The 14,407-nt window shown below is 29.3% G+C and overlaps 1 protein-coding gene across 4 annotated transcripts; it reads left to right on the top strand.

Moving 5' to 3' along the window:
• The first annotated feature begins 1,259 nt into the window (after positions 1–1,259).
• On the top strand, positions 1,260–13,826 carry LOC139997859 (ATP-binding cassette sub-family G member 1). 4 transcript variants are annotated; one of them, XM_072021880.1, is made up of 12 exons: positions 1,260–1,525; positions 3,015–3,285; positions 6,759–6,876; positions 9,152–9,335; positions 9,981–10,126; positions 10,241–10,479; positions 10,918–11,213; positions 12,614–12,782; positions 12,863–12,941; positions 13,022–13,119; positions 13,189–13,343; positions 13,427–13,607. In XM_072021880.1, exons 2-11 carry the CDS (start codon positions 3,111–3,113, stop codon positions 13,305–13,307), a joined length of 1,623 nt encoding a protein of 540 aa, XP_071877981.1. In that variant the 5' UTR covers positions 1,260–1,525; positions 3,015–3,110; the 3' UTR covers positions 13,308–13,343; positions 13,427–13,607. The 4 variants fall into 4 exon arrangements, with proteins under 4 accessions (XP_071877981.1, XP_071877977.1, XP_071877978.1 ...); XM_072021876.1 differs by having other exon boundaries at positions 12,863–13,119; positions 13,427–13,826; XM_072021877.1 differs by lacking the exon at positions 1,260–1,525 and adding an exon at positions 2,455–2,476 and having other exon boundaries at positions 12,863–13,119; positions 13,427–13,826.
• The last annotated feature ends 581 nt before the right edge of the window (positions 13,827–14,407 follow it).

Here is a 14,407-nt window from a genome sequence, read left to right on the forward strand (position 1 = left end):
AACGTTTTTTAAGAAAAACAAATGAAATATGAACATTCGACTTAATATGTTTATTCTGTGTGCAGCGAGTATTTTTCAGTTATTATTTTTAAACTTGATATTTTTCCAACTTTATCTTAAGTTTTTCAAGCTTTCCTGTTTTTGATCATTTAAAGATGATATTTAATGACTCAAAATACATAGTGATTCGCTTAAAGTACATATTAAGTGTCCAGAAGAAGATCTATATATGCCTTTCTTGTGTAAATTTAAATTTTTATCTAATTTTTTGTTATTGTTAAAAAGGAGAAATTTAATATCAAAATACAAATCAATTTTATATTCAAGATCGAAATCTTGTGTTAACAAAGGCAATTTTATAGATGCATGAATCATGTTTTACAACGATAATAATTAATGTAAAATGTCAGTGTCCAAATCTCGTCGACAAACATTTATTTTACGATACGTGTTCGGAGAAATTCGATTGGCTATCAGTAATTTATATCTCTAAAATTAACTTTAGGAATAAATCTATGGCGTATTTTAGTAACTAATAATATTAGTAATATAATCGCAGACTAAGAATAAAAGCAAGAGTTTGTTACAAATTACAATTAAGTATAACTATTACACAAACATTGATTGTAATATTAACGCATGTAGTAAAATGAGATAAACCTCATGAAATTCAATAAATTGACCACTTGAAATTGAATAAATACAATACAATATAAATTACAACTTGTAATAATTAAATTGCAGATTTTTATATATTTACAGGAAATTTAAGGGTACAAAAATGTATAGAATGTGCATAAAATGCAAAAATATAAAAAATATCTAAAACAGGCTACTCGTTATAATATTCTATAGATAAGACAAGTTTTTGCTTAAATTATTCAATTTCTTAAGTGTTTATAAGTATCCGTAGTCTAGTAATAAGAAGTTTAGTAATATTGATAACCTATAATTTTTTAAATTTGTAATACAAATTTGTAAATATTTGTAAAGTAACTAACTTGTAATTTGTAGCTCATAAATTATAAAATTTTACCATAATGTTATTATGTACATACATATGAATATATAAACTTTAATTGAATTGACGAAAAGGTGTGCTAGGCGATTCAATCGGTAAATAAGGAAACTGTATGACCAGTAATTGGAAGAAGAGAAGGTGAGACTTTGTCACTTAAAAATTTCATCACGTTCAAACGTGCGCGATTATTAAACGACGAGGAGGAGGGAGTAGTATGAAATTTTATTTCGCCTTCACCGCTGAGTTGTAGCTCGTGGCCAGTCGTGGCAGTACAGCAGCGCGCCTCCTCTAACAAGGAGTTCGTTCAACACGTCCTCTACTTTTGCATTTATGGTGTTGTCCTCGTGTCGTGAACTTTGTATGCGTTTCACATGTCACCTCCGATAGCAGTGCGAGAGCTGTATCGTACAGTATAAAACATCTAGATAAAACATTTCTATCAAAGAAATTTTATTTTTATTTACAATTAAATGTACAGTGTTTGTTCTAGTGAATATTTCGTCGGTATGTGTTTCTTCATAAATTACTAGATTGCGGATATTTAAGGGAAATTTGACGGTGATATGCTGTATAGAATAACAAATTATCAATTATGCTACGTATTTATTATAGTTATTGTATAGTATTGTACTTATTAATACTATACTACATATTATATATTATTATACTAGTTTATTTATAGTATTTAATAAGTAAAATGAATTTCTATTCGACTTCCACTTTTTTAACATTGTAACTATCATAACCAATTTATGAATTTTTATAGAAACCTTATAAGCTGATAACAGATTTTTTAAGATTCAATGACTCATTATGATGTATGTAGATAAAGCTTCTTCTTTTACATTATGTATTTATTCATGTACTTTATTTTGATTTCTTCGATACGAGTTTCACACTTTAGTCATCGAGTCTGTTAATTATATTTATCAAAAATATGAATTTGTACAAACATCCATGATCTATAAATTAAGTAACGATATAAACAAAACAAAATTTTTCGGTTAGTCAAATTAAAACATTATTAAACATAGAATATAGAAAGTTATATAAATTTGTGTGAATTTGTTGTTTGAATACGATTTGGATGAAAGCGATTAGTTTGCATTTTGTTCCCTAATCTTAGAGACACGCAGCAATAGCGCATCATAGGTTGATAATAGAACTAGTCTAGCGATACGAATGTATTAAGAGGACTTTAGATTTCAAATTTTAGCACGTGGAATTTATATGAAACAATAATACTTCAATGTCGTAAATGGTTCAAATATATATATAAAGCACCAAATTTATTATATTATACCATTATTATTTACTATATTTAATATCATTATTAAAGTTAAAATTTTTGACGCATTTTATATTTATATATTTCTCGCTTTCTATAATGGAAATTTTTGACGGTGATTCGACGTAGATTCATGTTACGTGCTTCGATATTTACAATTCAAATCGGTAAGAATACGGACAAAATAAGTGTTGCCAACAGTTTTCTTAATCGTCCGTGACTACTAGATTGCATATCTGTATGCACTTGTAGGAAATAAGAAAGTGCTAGTTTACGAATATATTATAGAATGGATAAAGTATGACAAAATATATATGTACATATAAAATACCAACAGTATAATGATTTATGTAATGTGTGGTATTTAGGTAAACTTTTCTACTGAGATTCCTTTATTCAAATTATTAATAATTACTATGTTACGTGAGGCTAAACCAATATAGATATTAATGAATATTGAAAACATGATCTTTTTTAAATTAAATGAAGAAAATATGGAATAAAGTAAATGTATGAGAGCTTACGGTGCTCTGATTGCTTTGTATAAAATTCCATAAACGTCCACCCACGATATGACGGTTACGAAATGCGACAATCAATTCCTTGAGACTTGCTATACCAACTCGGTCTTTCTTTACTTCTCTTTTAGTTCTCGTTTCGTGTATTGTTTATCGCGGTCTCATGCGTGTGTTTCGTTGTGTTTAGTGTTGATAAGTCACATCGGCCATTAAGAAAAGAAGGAATTAGCAGCACATAGTGAAAAGTCGGATGTGAGGAATCGAGGAAGATTGAACAAAGGAAATGAGCACGAAGGTACTCATCGAGATGCAACAGCAGCTAAGGCATATTGTGACCACCTCTGAAAATGTTCCGACCAGTACTAAGAAGCTAGAGGACTTAATGGATATCCAGAAATCGATTTTTTTAGTCTTCGAGGATATTACCTACTGCGCCAGGCCATGGATACTTTCTGGAAGTAAGTTTTTCATTACAATCCAATTTTTACTAAGTCATTGTTATAAGCAAAATTTTTTGCTATGATAAATTCTGTAAAAAACTTGTTACGTGGAAGCTATATAAATATTTCCTTGTTATGTAAAAACTTTCATAAAAAAATTTTTGCTTCTAATGTACACAAATAATTCTTTAATGTAACAAATTTTTTGTTCGTGCTTTTTTATTCGCATTCACATAAAGTTTCTTTAATATTACAAATTTCATATAAAACCTTTTGTATTGGAAGTGAAATATGAAATGCATTGTTTGAATATGTTTGAATAAAGTGACATATTTCACTTTATTTATAGAAATCTTTACCTGATTTTTCTTATCGTGTAACGTATAACATAATAGATTTGGCGTTCTGTTTATTCAACCCAAAATGTTTGGTGCATGATAAATTATCTTTCTTTCTTTCAAAGAAGTAACACAAGTGTATTGCGACCATCAAAATCAATATGATGTTTATTCATGAGATAAGATCTTTACGAGTTAACGGAACTGAATGTGATAGCGTCGTAACGGAATAACGGTTTTCGAAGTTGGCTAATTTTGTAACAAACGGGGACGAAAATTTTTGCGTTTAATGTGAGTCAAAGTAATAAGATAATCGCTTTTAATCAACATGAATAAACTATATTAACTTTTCTAAGGCACATTCAAGCTGTTAGTAATTATGGAAATTTCACTTTTTTGCATTATTATATGCAAATGTTATATGCATTATTGTTTATTACTAATAATATTTATTACCGTTATTATACTTACAAGCGCATATACAAATGTAGTATTATAACGTGCATTAATTGAATTATAGTAATTATAATAAATTTTTATTTTCTTCTAGATTTCCGAAAAAATATTTTATAAATTATATTTTACATAATTCATATTTTATTGTATGGTTAGTTTTAAAACCAAAGATAATTGTTGATATCAATTCCAATCAATTTCTATTTATTATCACTTTTAGTTATGTTATCTAACCTAACAGATAGGGGTAAGAAATTTAGAAAAGAATCAACTGTGATATAGTCTAATGTAAATAAAGTGAAACGTCAATTTCAATTAGCTAACTTACACGGTAATTATAATACATAAAGGATAATTTATTGTATTTTTTTAGACTTTATGTCAACTAATGATCATATTAGAAAATAATTATTTTCTTATCTATCACTTTTTTTATGATAGACAGTATTAGTAAGTATTCGTGGTAGATAACATTCATGTTAAAACAGTGTAAAATTAAATGTACCTAAAATAAAATATTCTTACTATATTTTAGAGCAAATATATCGTGGTAAATAAATTGTTAAGATGATAATACAATAGGAGCTGTTCTCGCTCTCCGAATTGGAATGCTTGAGAATTCCCTTGAGAGCGTACAAATATAGACTGTATCGTCTGTATCTGACTGTATGCACAATCGGACCCTCCCCTACCTCATCTCTTTGTGTTGTATGCGTGCGCCAATGTGTGCCGCCATATGAGTTTATTAACCCTGAAACGGTTAATAAACAGAAACGACAGAGAAGATGACAGAATAATAAACATCGTTGATACTGTCTTTAAAAAACATAATAGAGTCAAATCGTCTGTTACAAATTCAATAAGACCTTCATTATGCTGCGGTTAACGATATAAGAAGCATCTTTTATCTTCATCTTTTTCTTTCCATGTAACTTTCTATGTATATATGTGATAAAAGTCCCTTTTTATTAAAGATATATATTATTATGTATTTCAAATATATAAATATGTTACATAACCTCAATGACGGTTTAACATATTATATTAATTTAAAGATGAAATAATAATATCACACTGTTGGTTAGAAAATTATTCTTTCTTTATTTTTATTAGAGATATCGAATACTTAAAATGATACGTAATCCAACAGGGACCTAACATAGTATTAATTAAAAAAATAATATCGTAATAAGAAAAGTATGCTTTCCCCCACCACTACTCTCACCTTTGCCATTTTCCGTTCTCTCCTTTAAGTTCTTTTCCGTTGATTTTGCTTTCTAGTTTTACCGAACAGCGAAAACGATCGGTTTTAAGCGAGTCTTGTGAGCTTGTTTGCAAACATCGGGGAATGTAATATGATGCAGATCTCATGATCAGATGAAAACAGGACGAGGTAAACAGGTAAAGCATAAGCAGGAATTATCACGTGTCTTTATTATCGGCAATTAATAATATACTTACGTAATTGGCGGTTTGGTGTTTTAGATTTATCGACACGCAATGTAGCATGCACTGAATTGGTGTTTTTCACTTTTAGTCGATAACGTTGACGGGAAGAATTCAAGACGAACAATTTCGAAATTCTTGCAGAGATGCGAGAGAAACGCGTCGGTATTGCAGAGTGAAAGTATGGACCGTTTAGTGTTTGCAAAAATTTCATAACTTATAGCAGCTGCAAATTGTAATGATATACATATGTATATCTTTTATCGTTTATCTTTCATTAATATTTAGTCTCTCTATTACTTATCCTCTGTCTTTTTCCTTCTCTCCTATTGAAAGTTTTTTTCGTTTTGCCTTCTCCTACTTTTTTTTCTTAAGACATTCTATTTATGGTATACGTTGCACGATGAGACACAAAAGGTTGAAATTTCGCTCTTTGACTGTAATTCTTTTCTTCCGAAGCCTTTCAGGTTCACCACAGATTTCCAAACATAGGGTAATAAGCCTGAAAACTTGTAACTTCAAACAAATTTGGAAATTTATTACTTTTATAAATTATCTAGAAAACGTTTTAAATTCGTTTATTTTCTATTACTATTACTTCATTACTTACTTCATTATATAGACTGCCGATTGTTGTGCAATTCACATTTTTATGTACACGACCAAAGAAATAGAACTTGAATTTGTTTTACCTATGAAAAAATTATAACGAGTACTCTACTTTTATTTAAATGTTTTATATATTTTTGTATATTATACTCATCCTGTACAGTTGTGTACATCTTTAAATTTCGCATAAATACATAAAAATCTAGTTATTATATAGATCTTGAAGTTCATCCATATCTTTAATTAAAGTTAAATATTTAACTAAAATATTCGTGCAAAAAAGAAATAATCGTTTAATAAACGTATGTTTTTAATTAATTTATAGAAGTACGTAAAGTTTTCAAAAAATGTAATGTAAAAAATTTTGAAAAAATCTTACAAAAGTTTGCCATATAGGATACTATTTTTATTAGTGTTATAAATCAACTCGCATGCGCGAGCCTTTATAAACTTTATATAGTTTACGTTGAAAGGACAGCGTGTTATCGCTATAAAAACGAAGCTCAACAATGCATAATATCTATCCAATACTCTAACTTTCGTTGATAATTCAGCGGGCGTTATTTTTTTTTTTTTTTAAGCCAGATATCATTTAATAATACGCATGTGTGCAAAAAATATGTACATAAATGTTTTTTTCAGAAAAGACTGAACTATTAAAAAATTTGAGCGGCGAATTCAGAGCCGGCGAACTTACGGCCATTATGGGATTGTCCGGTGCTGGAAAGTCCACATTGATGGATGTTCTAACTGGCTTTACGTTAGTAGATTTTCTTCTGTCTATAGTCTCTTTTTATCATTTACATGACACAGAGTAAACTAATTTCGACGAAATTTTATATGAATCATCGAGAACAATCTGTCGAATTTGGGGCAGGAAATGTAGATAACCATTAATGCTAAACAAGACATGTTTGTAAAAGGTTCCTGGATAAATTGGGCTTAATAGATTCACGTTGATAATAATTATCACTGATGATATTGTGCTACGATGTTGATTAATGATATATTATATAACTAGAAAATCAACTATTGAAAACTAAACTGTTTAACGTTTGATGAAGTCTTACACTCTTTCATATTAATATATCATATAATGTGTATAATTTTTATTTAATCTCAGAAATATTATAACTATTATTGATATAAAAATTTTAGGTAAATAATAGTTTGACAAATCTTTTCTATGCGCAATAATTTTGAGATTTGATTAAAGTAGAGAAACCCAGTAAAGAAATACAAGATTTCAAATAAATACAAGAAATCAAATAATTTCGTTACACGTATTCCTCTTTTCAATAATTTTATGCCATTGATATTACATATTAGACTGAACACTAGAAATATTTGTGGTTATAAAGTAACGTTGGCACGACTGTTATATTATGAGCAATTATTACATTACAGTAATCATAGTAGCATGTAGTGTGAAATTGTAAGTATCAAGTGCGGTCACATAATTTGTTGCAAACGGTCAATTTCCGGTTGATCTCAAAATATCAGATATCATTGACCTATGAGGACTATGTCGCAATCTTTGTCGTTTTTAACAACCATACGATTGACTTTATCAACCATTGATGACGCTATTAACGCTACACCAAATTGAAATTTTCAGTGATTTAATATATCTTCGCTGACCTAAAATTTACCAAATATATACTATCTAGAAATTTTTAATCAAAATGAAATTCTCGCTCTACTTTAATAGAATAATGCTGGCAAATGAGTCCACATGCCATATAAATTAGATGACAGTTTAACAGTCACAACAAAAGGGGGAGTTGTACGGAATTGATACGAGAAACACGTGTTTTTGAGACGAGTGTCTGGCTTGAAAGATGCTAATATGAAAACTGAACATGTGATACACATGATATGAAGCATAATATAGTTAATATTTTTGTTAATTACTGTTGATATAATTCCATCATTTTATTATTATATTCATTTTATGTATTATTAGCTGTCTCAAAATTTATTTTTAGTAGTAATTTCTATATTGTTTGTTTTAGATAATGAACACATGAATGTTTCAAAACATTACTTCTAAACTATTAATCAGAAAGTATTATTAAATGCTCAATTGTGTGAGATTGTAGTAATGAACACATAGTATCCTTTCATTGCTCGATCAAACAGACACGACCTGTATTTCCATTGAGTACGCATCGAAGTTTAATGCGATGTTCGTTGGATGAAATAGAGTTATCACCGATAAACTTGCGTGACCAAAGAAATCTTGTATTTTATAAAAGAACGATAAAGCACTATTTGCAACGTGACTATTTCCATGCTCTTATGAACGTCTGTTATAAGAAATTCCGTTAACATATTATTTATTCATTAATTAAATTTATATTCCACAGTCATTGTTGATTGTCTGTATATTCTTATACTTCATATTATAATCTTTAACATCATATCACATTTTTCACATATAAGAAATCATTGTGTAAATTACCACTAGAAGGTTTAGAAAATTATATGTTTAAAGGTTCTAAATAAGAAATTAGATTTATATAGGTTCATCTTTTTTTAGCTAAAGATGATAACATTACTGACTAATTTCTTTCTTACAATTTTATTTTTATCTCAATTATTGTTATCCAATATTTTTCCTTTACGGTAGTGAATTAAAAATATCAAATTGTGTCTAATGATTCATTATGAAAATTACAAACATACTAAGATCATTTGATTAGTTTATGCGATGTTTTAAGTAGGCTAACTGAAGGCATTTTAAATCGACCATTGTGTGTTATCACGATGCATTTAACTGCATCGTATAACTGATGAAAATTGGCATATTTACATAATTTGAATATTGATCCATACTATTCGGCACATGGGTTGCATATAACATAGTTTCTCTGTAAATTAATCTTTCTATCTTCCATAAAACAAGAAAATTAACAAAGGAAATCGAAAAAAGGAAAAGAAATCTAAAAAATGATGAAGAAAGTAAGAAAATTGAAAACGCGTTGCAAATCGTAGGATTAAAAATGTATTTCATTACTTTGGGCCGTTTTCAGAACGACTGGCGTAACCGGGAATATAATGGTCAATTCAAAAGCTAGGAATCTCAATGAATTTCGAAGATTGTTAGCGTATATAATGCAAAACGACAATTTGCAGCCACTGTTGACCGTGCAGGAAGCAATGAACGTTGCTGCCGACCTGAAACTTACCACAAGTCCTCAACAAAAGAAACAAAAGGTATATTACATTTTATTCGTCAATCTGTAATATAATCTATAATATAATCGCAGAGTTGTTTGTTCTAAGTCACAACGCTCAAATTAATTGAAAAATTGTTCGTCGAAGACTTTATTGTCTATAGCTTGTTTATAGTCATTTAGGAGCTCAAGGTCAGAGAAGCAGTTTCCCCTCATTAAAAATATCTCATTATTCATTCTTTAGAGTTAATTTTTCTTTGTTTATTAATAATTAATTTTTAATTTTTTCTTTGGTTTGAATAAGGTTGATCTAAGTTAAATTCGATATACTCAAATAAAAAATTGTATAATTTCTCTTTAACTTAAGAAAATTCATCATTAAATGGATCAAATACAACAGAAATTTTATGATGTTTACAGTATTGGACAAAAGCATAGATCAATGATATAATTATGTTATTATACCAATTACAATTAATGCCGTTAATATACCAATTAATACATATATTATTAATATACCATGCGTATAATTGTTATAAAAGTTGAATTAATTAATGCCCCATTAATTGCTTTATAGTTTCATTGTTTTATATTCTAGTTTATTATATAACATAACAAAAGTATTTCTTTTAGCATTTCATATTTCTTAATTTAAAAGGAAACTAATTTTGAATCACGGTTTCAGATTGATCAGATTTTGGTCACAATGAACCTGGACACATGTCGCCACACACGAACGGGAAAACTTAGCGGTGGAGAAAGGAAAAGACTGGCCATTGCATTGGAATTAATCAACAGTCCACCGATTCTATTTCTCGATGAACCCACTAGGTATATACTTGTACTTTAATACCTGTATGCTTTATTAATACCAAATTTCACTATAAATTATACTAATTCACTACAAATTATAATAGTAAAGATTTAATTGGATATTAATTGCAGTGGACTAGACAGTGTGACCTCAAAATATTGTATAACGTTGCTAAAGCAGTTGGCAAAGGCGGGACAAACGGTGATTTGTTCTATTCATCAACCCAGTGCTTCGTTGTTGAATATGATCGATCATCTTTACGTGGTGGCAGACGGAAATTGTGTGTATAGCGGTAGCACACAGAATTTAGTGCCTTATTTGAGCAGCCTCGGTTTGCAATGTCCCACTCACTATAATCCAGCTGATTATCGTAAGTAAATACTCGTAAGTAAATGAAAATCAGACATATTTCATACCATTTCCTTGATCATATTGCTAATTTACATTATATCCTATCTGTAGCAATATCTCTGAATACAGAATCATCAAAAAAGATATTGCACGAGCGTTTTGCATACACATTTAAGGGGGAAAAAAACAGTATATGATTTATGGAAATGTGAACTATTGCTCCTTGCCTATTTTATTATGTAAAATTGTCGTGATATACAAGACATTTGATGTACGAGACACAAAGCGTCTTTAATCATTCGTACTATAAGTATCACACAAAGCAATTCGTGAATTAGCAAGAAAATTTGATTAAAATATCCACTAACATTTCTTATTCACTTTTTCAAATCAGTTTAAAAAGTTAAGAGTAACCCAAGTTTAAATGATGTTTGAGAAAAAGTCTCTCTTTTTATAGTGATGGAAATCTGCAATGGAGATTACGGCAGGTATCTGCCGCAGATGGTGAATGCCATCGAGAATGGAAAAAACAATGCCTGGAGGTCAATTAGTAATGTAACCAATGTCAATCATCAAGAGGAAGTAATCGCTTTGAATGTGACAGCTTCGTTCCAAGCACTTCGACAACGGTCTCCGATGGAGATACAGCACGTTTATGGTAAACATAAAACTGGTACTGGGTGTGCCATTGGCTTCTGGAAACAGCTGTTCGTTTTACTTAAAAGAAACGCTATCAGACTCTCGAGAGATAAGGTAATGAATAATTCGATCTTGGAATAAAAAATTTATCTAGAATGTAAATACAATGTAAATAAAAAAATATTTGCACTTGTTTATATTTTCCAATAAAGTATTTTTCTATCAGGTCCTACATTTCAATTTTTGTAATCTTATGAAAGTACTACTAAATGATACAAAAATTAATATACTTGAGTCTAATTAATTAGTATGTAATGTGCAAATATTTTTTGCAGCCGCTATATATTATTTACAAAATAGGTTCGTTGTAACAGACAAAGCGTAGAAGAAAGTTATAGTATAACTCAGCAGCCAATTGCAAAATTACTCGCTAGTTGTAAGAAGAGCCAACACAATAGTATTAATAGATTCATTTGGATTTGTTAGTCTTCTCTATTTGTTATATTTGCGACACGTGTACAGACTAGTCGCGTAAGAATAAAAATAGATATACGACTGGTCGGATTTTTTTATATATAGATGTCTTCATATTTAGAACACGGAAATGTACAATAATAATAAAGTCAGTCCCATCTGTGAGATCACTGAGTCAACGTCTATTAAATGATAAGAGCTGTGAAAGAGTTCTTTGTAATATTACCTTTCTTAAATTCAATTGTATAAGCTGAGATTAATAGTGTAATTTGATTAGAATGTTTCGACTAAATTTGAAAATTAATACTAAAATGTAAAAAAAAAATTTTTAGTAAATTTCACTGAATAATTCGGGAGATAGAAATGAATATGTAGATACAAAGTTCATAACATTTCTAGAGAAATTTGACGCTTGGAAAATATGTAATGAATAACATTAGTAATATAACCGCAGAAGTAATTGATCTTGGTCGAAGTATGATATTTCAGACACTTCTATCAATTTCAATGGATATATTTATAATAAAATTATATAGAAATTTAGACATCATAGAAATATTAACATTTTCAAATATTTGTCATCTGTAATTTGAACAATTTTTTCCTATTCGTATAATTGGCGGTAAGCGTTAGTTTTAGAGTTATACGAAAAAGTACCCTACCGCTCGGCCTTAATTTTCAAGCTGGTTTGGGTTAATAGTAATATGCATTAATCCGACCGTCGCGTGAGGCGATTGACTAGCATTGTTTACAGTTTACATTAATATCGATAAGGGGATTCGTAAATTGATATTGCTATTAACCCAGTTTGAAAAGTAAGAGCAAACGGCGGGGTACTGTTGCATCTAACTGGGAAACTAAGGACGACCGACGGTTATATGTGTAGGAAAAAGTTCAGAGTGTTGAGTTTTACAACAGATTTCAAAAACATCGAAATCGGAGAGAGCGTCACATTTCGATAGATTGACCATAATTTCTTATATATATTTTTTCTTAACAAAGTAAGAAAACTTTCAAATTGCTTCCTGTCCTTTTTACAGGTATTAACATTTACGCGACTTTCGATGCATTTTGTAATTGCCTTGATCGTTGGCGTGATCTATTTCAAAATAGGCCAAGATGCTGTCTACGTGTTGGATAACTTCAATCTTCTGTTTTTCAATATAATGTTTCTTATGTTCAGTGCCTTCAGCGCAACAGTAACAACATGTAAGCCGAAAACATTTTACCTTGTTTTCTTGAATAAAAATCGTTTGTGTTAATCAATAAAAATTGATATTACATCACAGTTCCCTCGGAGTTACCAATCATCATGCGGGAGCATTTCAATCGTTGGTACAAATTACACTCTTTTTACCTTGCTAACAAGTTAGCTGACATTCCCATTCAATTCACAGCCATTTCTTTGTATATTCTCATTGTATATTATATGAGTGATCAATTATTAGAACTTCAACGATTTTGTCTCTACACGCTGATGTGTTTTGCTGTCAGTATGGTTGCTCAAACGTTTGGCCTTTTAGTTGGAACAGGAATGAAAATACAGGTTTGTATGAATGTATATTTTTAAAAATATTTGCCATATATTGCATTCTTATTTTACTATTTGCTTCAGCACGGTATGATCTTTGGACCACTCACGATTCTTCCATTTTTGATATTCAGTGGATTTTTTGTTCAATTCAGGGACGCTCATCCATACTTACGATGGTTGTTCCATTTATCGTTTCTTAAATATGGTTTCGAGGGTGTAATGATCGCCATTTATGGGTAAAGTCTACAGCATAAAATTTACTTTATAAAGTTTGTTCCTTTCACATCATTGTTAACACAATATTGTTCTGTGATTTTAGGTATGATAGACCAAAGCTTTCTTGTTCAGACGTCTATTGCCATTTTGCTATACCGGAGACGTTGTTAAACGCTGTAGACATGAAGCAAGCTAACTATTGGTTCTGTTTGATTGTATTGGTCGCTCTATATATCGCACTGGATATTGGAACGTACACATTACTGAAATATAAGTTAGAGAAACGTGTATAAAAAGAAGCACAAAATCGAAAATATGTGTGAAATATCGATGAAACATTTTTTCTACGATCGTGTTGTGTTCAGTGTAAATAGAACAATATAAATGAATTATTGTTAAAGACTGATTTTCTTTTAAAACTTCTGTATAAAAAAAAAAAGAAAGAAAAGAATTTATAAGAAATTTTTATTGGAGAAAGAAAAAGAATATATATTTGCATTTAATTGTAGTTTTATTATGGCAGAAAGAAGCGACGAATAATTATTTGTACAATACGATGTTGTTTGTCGAAACAGAAATAGAAATCCTTATCTTGAGATAGTTAATATCACAAACCAATGTCTTTTGATACTGTGTTTCGTATCGATTGATAACAGCAAACTTTTTGTATAAATTATGTTCGTTTGGAACATGTTAAAGTATAATTAAATATATTATTCGTAGATTCTACGCCTATTTCCATAAATCTATGGTATATACGTCTACATTAAATATACTATACAACATTGTTCTAAATTTTAAAAGTTAGCAGCCGTTTTATATTTACAGTTGATTTATATTAAAAAAAACGTAATATTATAAAAAATTAAATATATTCATTTATTTTCAATTTATTTCTAGCTTCGCATTTTCATTTCCACATTTCGCGGAGAATATTTCTTTTGATTGAAAATGTTAAAGATGCTATTCAAAAATTATTAACAATATACATAATATTTTGATTATACTAATTTTACGCAAATATTTAAAAATGTGATATATTCATACTGTTTAGATATTTTTATAATGAATTATTTAAATATCA

Source organism: Bombus fervidus, chromosome 2, assembly GCF_041682495.2.
Source record: "Bombus fervidus isolate BK054 chromosome 2, iyBomFerv1, whole genome shotgun sequence".
NCBI classification, from domain to species: Eukaryota; Metazoa; Arthropoda; class Insecta; order Hymenoptera; family Apidae; genus Bombus; species Bombus fervidus.

Bases quoted from the DNA above. Each gene is read 5' to 3' on its own strand.
- LOC139997859 (XM_072021876.1), top strand. From the start codon at position 3,111: ATGAGCACGAAGGTACTCATCGAGATGCAACAGCAGCTAAGGCATATT. The intron at 3,286-6,758 runs GTAAGTTTTTCA...TGTTTTTTTCAG, and splicing joins GCCATGGATACTTTCTGGAA to AAAAGACTGAACTATTAAAA. The intron at 12,783-12,862 runs GTAAGCCGAAAA...ATTACATCACAG, and splicing joins CAGCGCAACAGTAACAACAT to TTCCCTCGGAGTTACCAATC.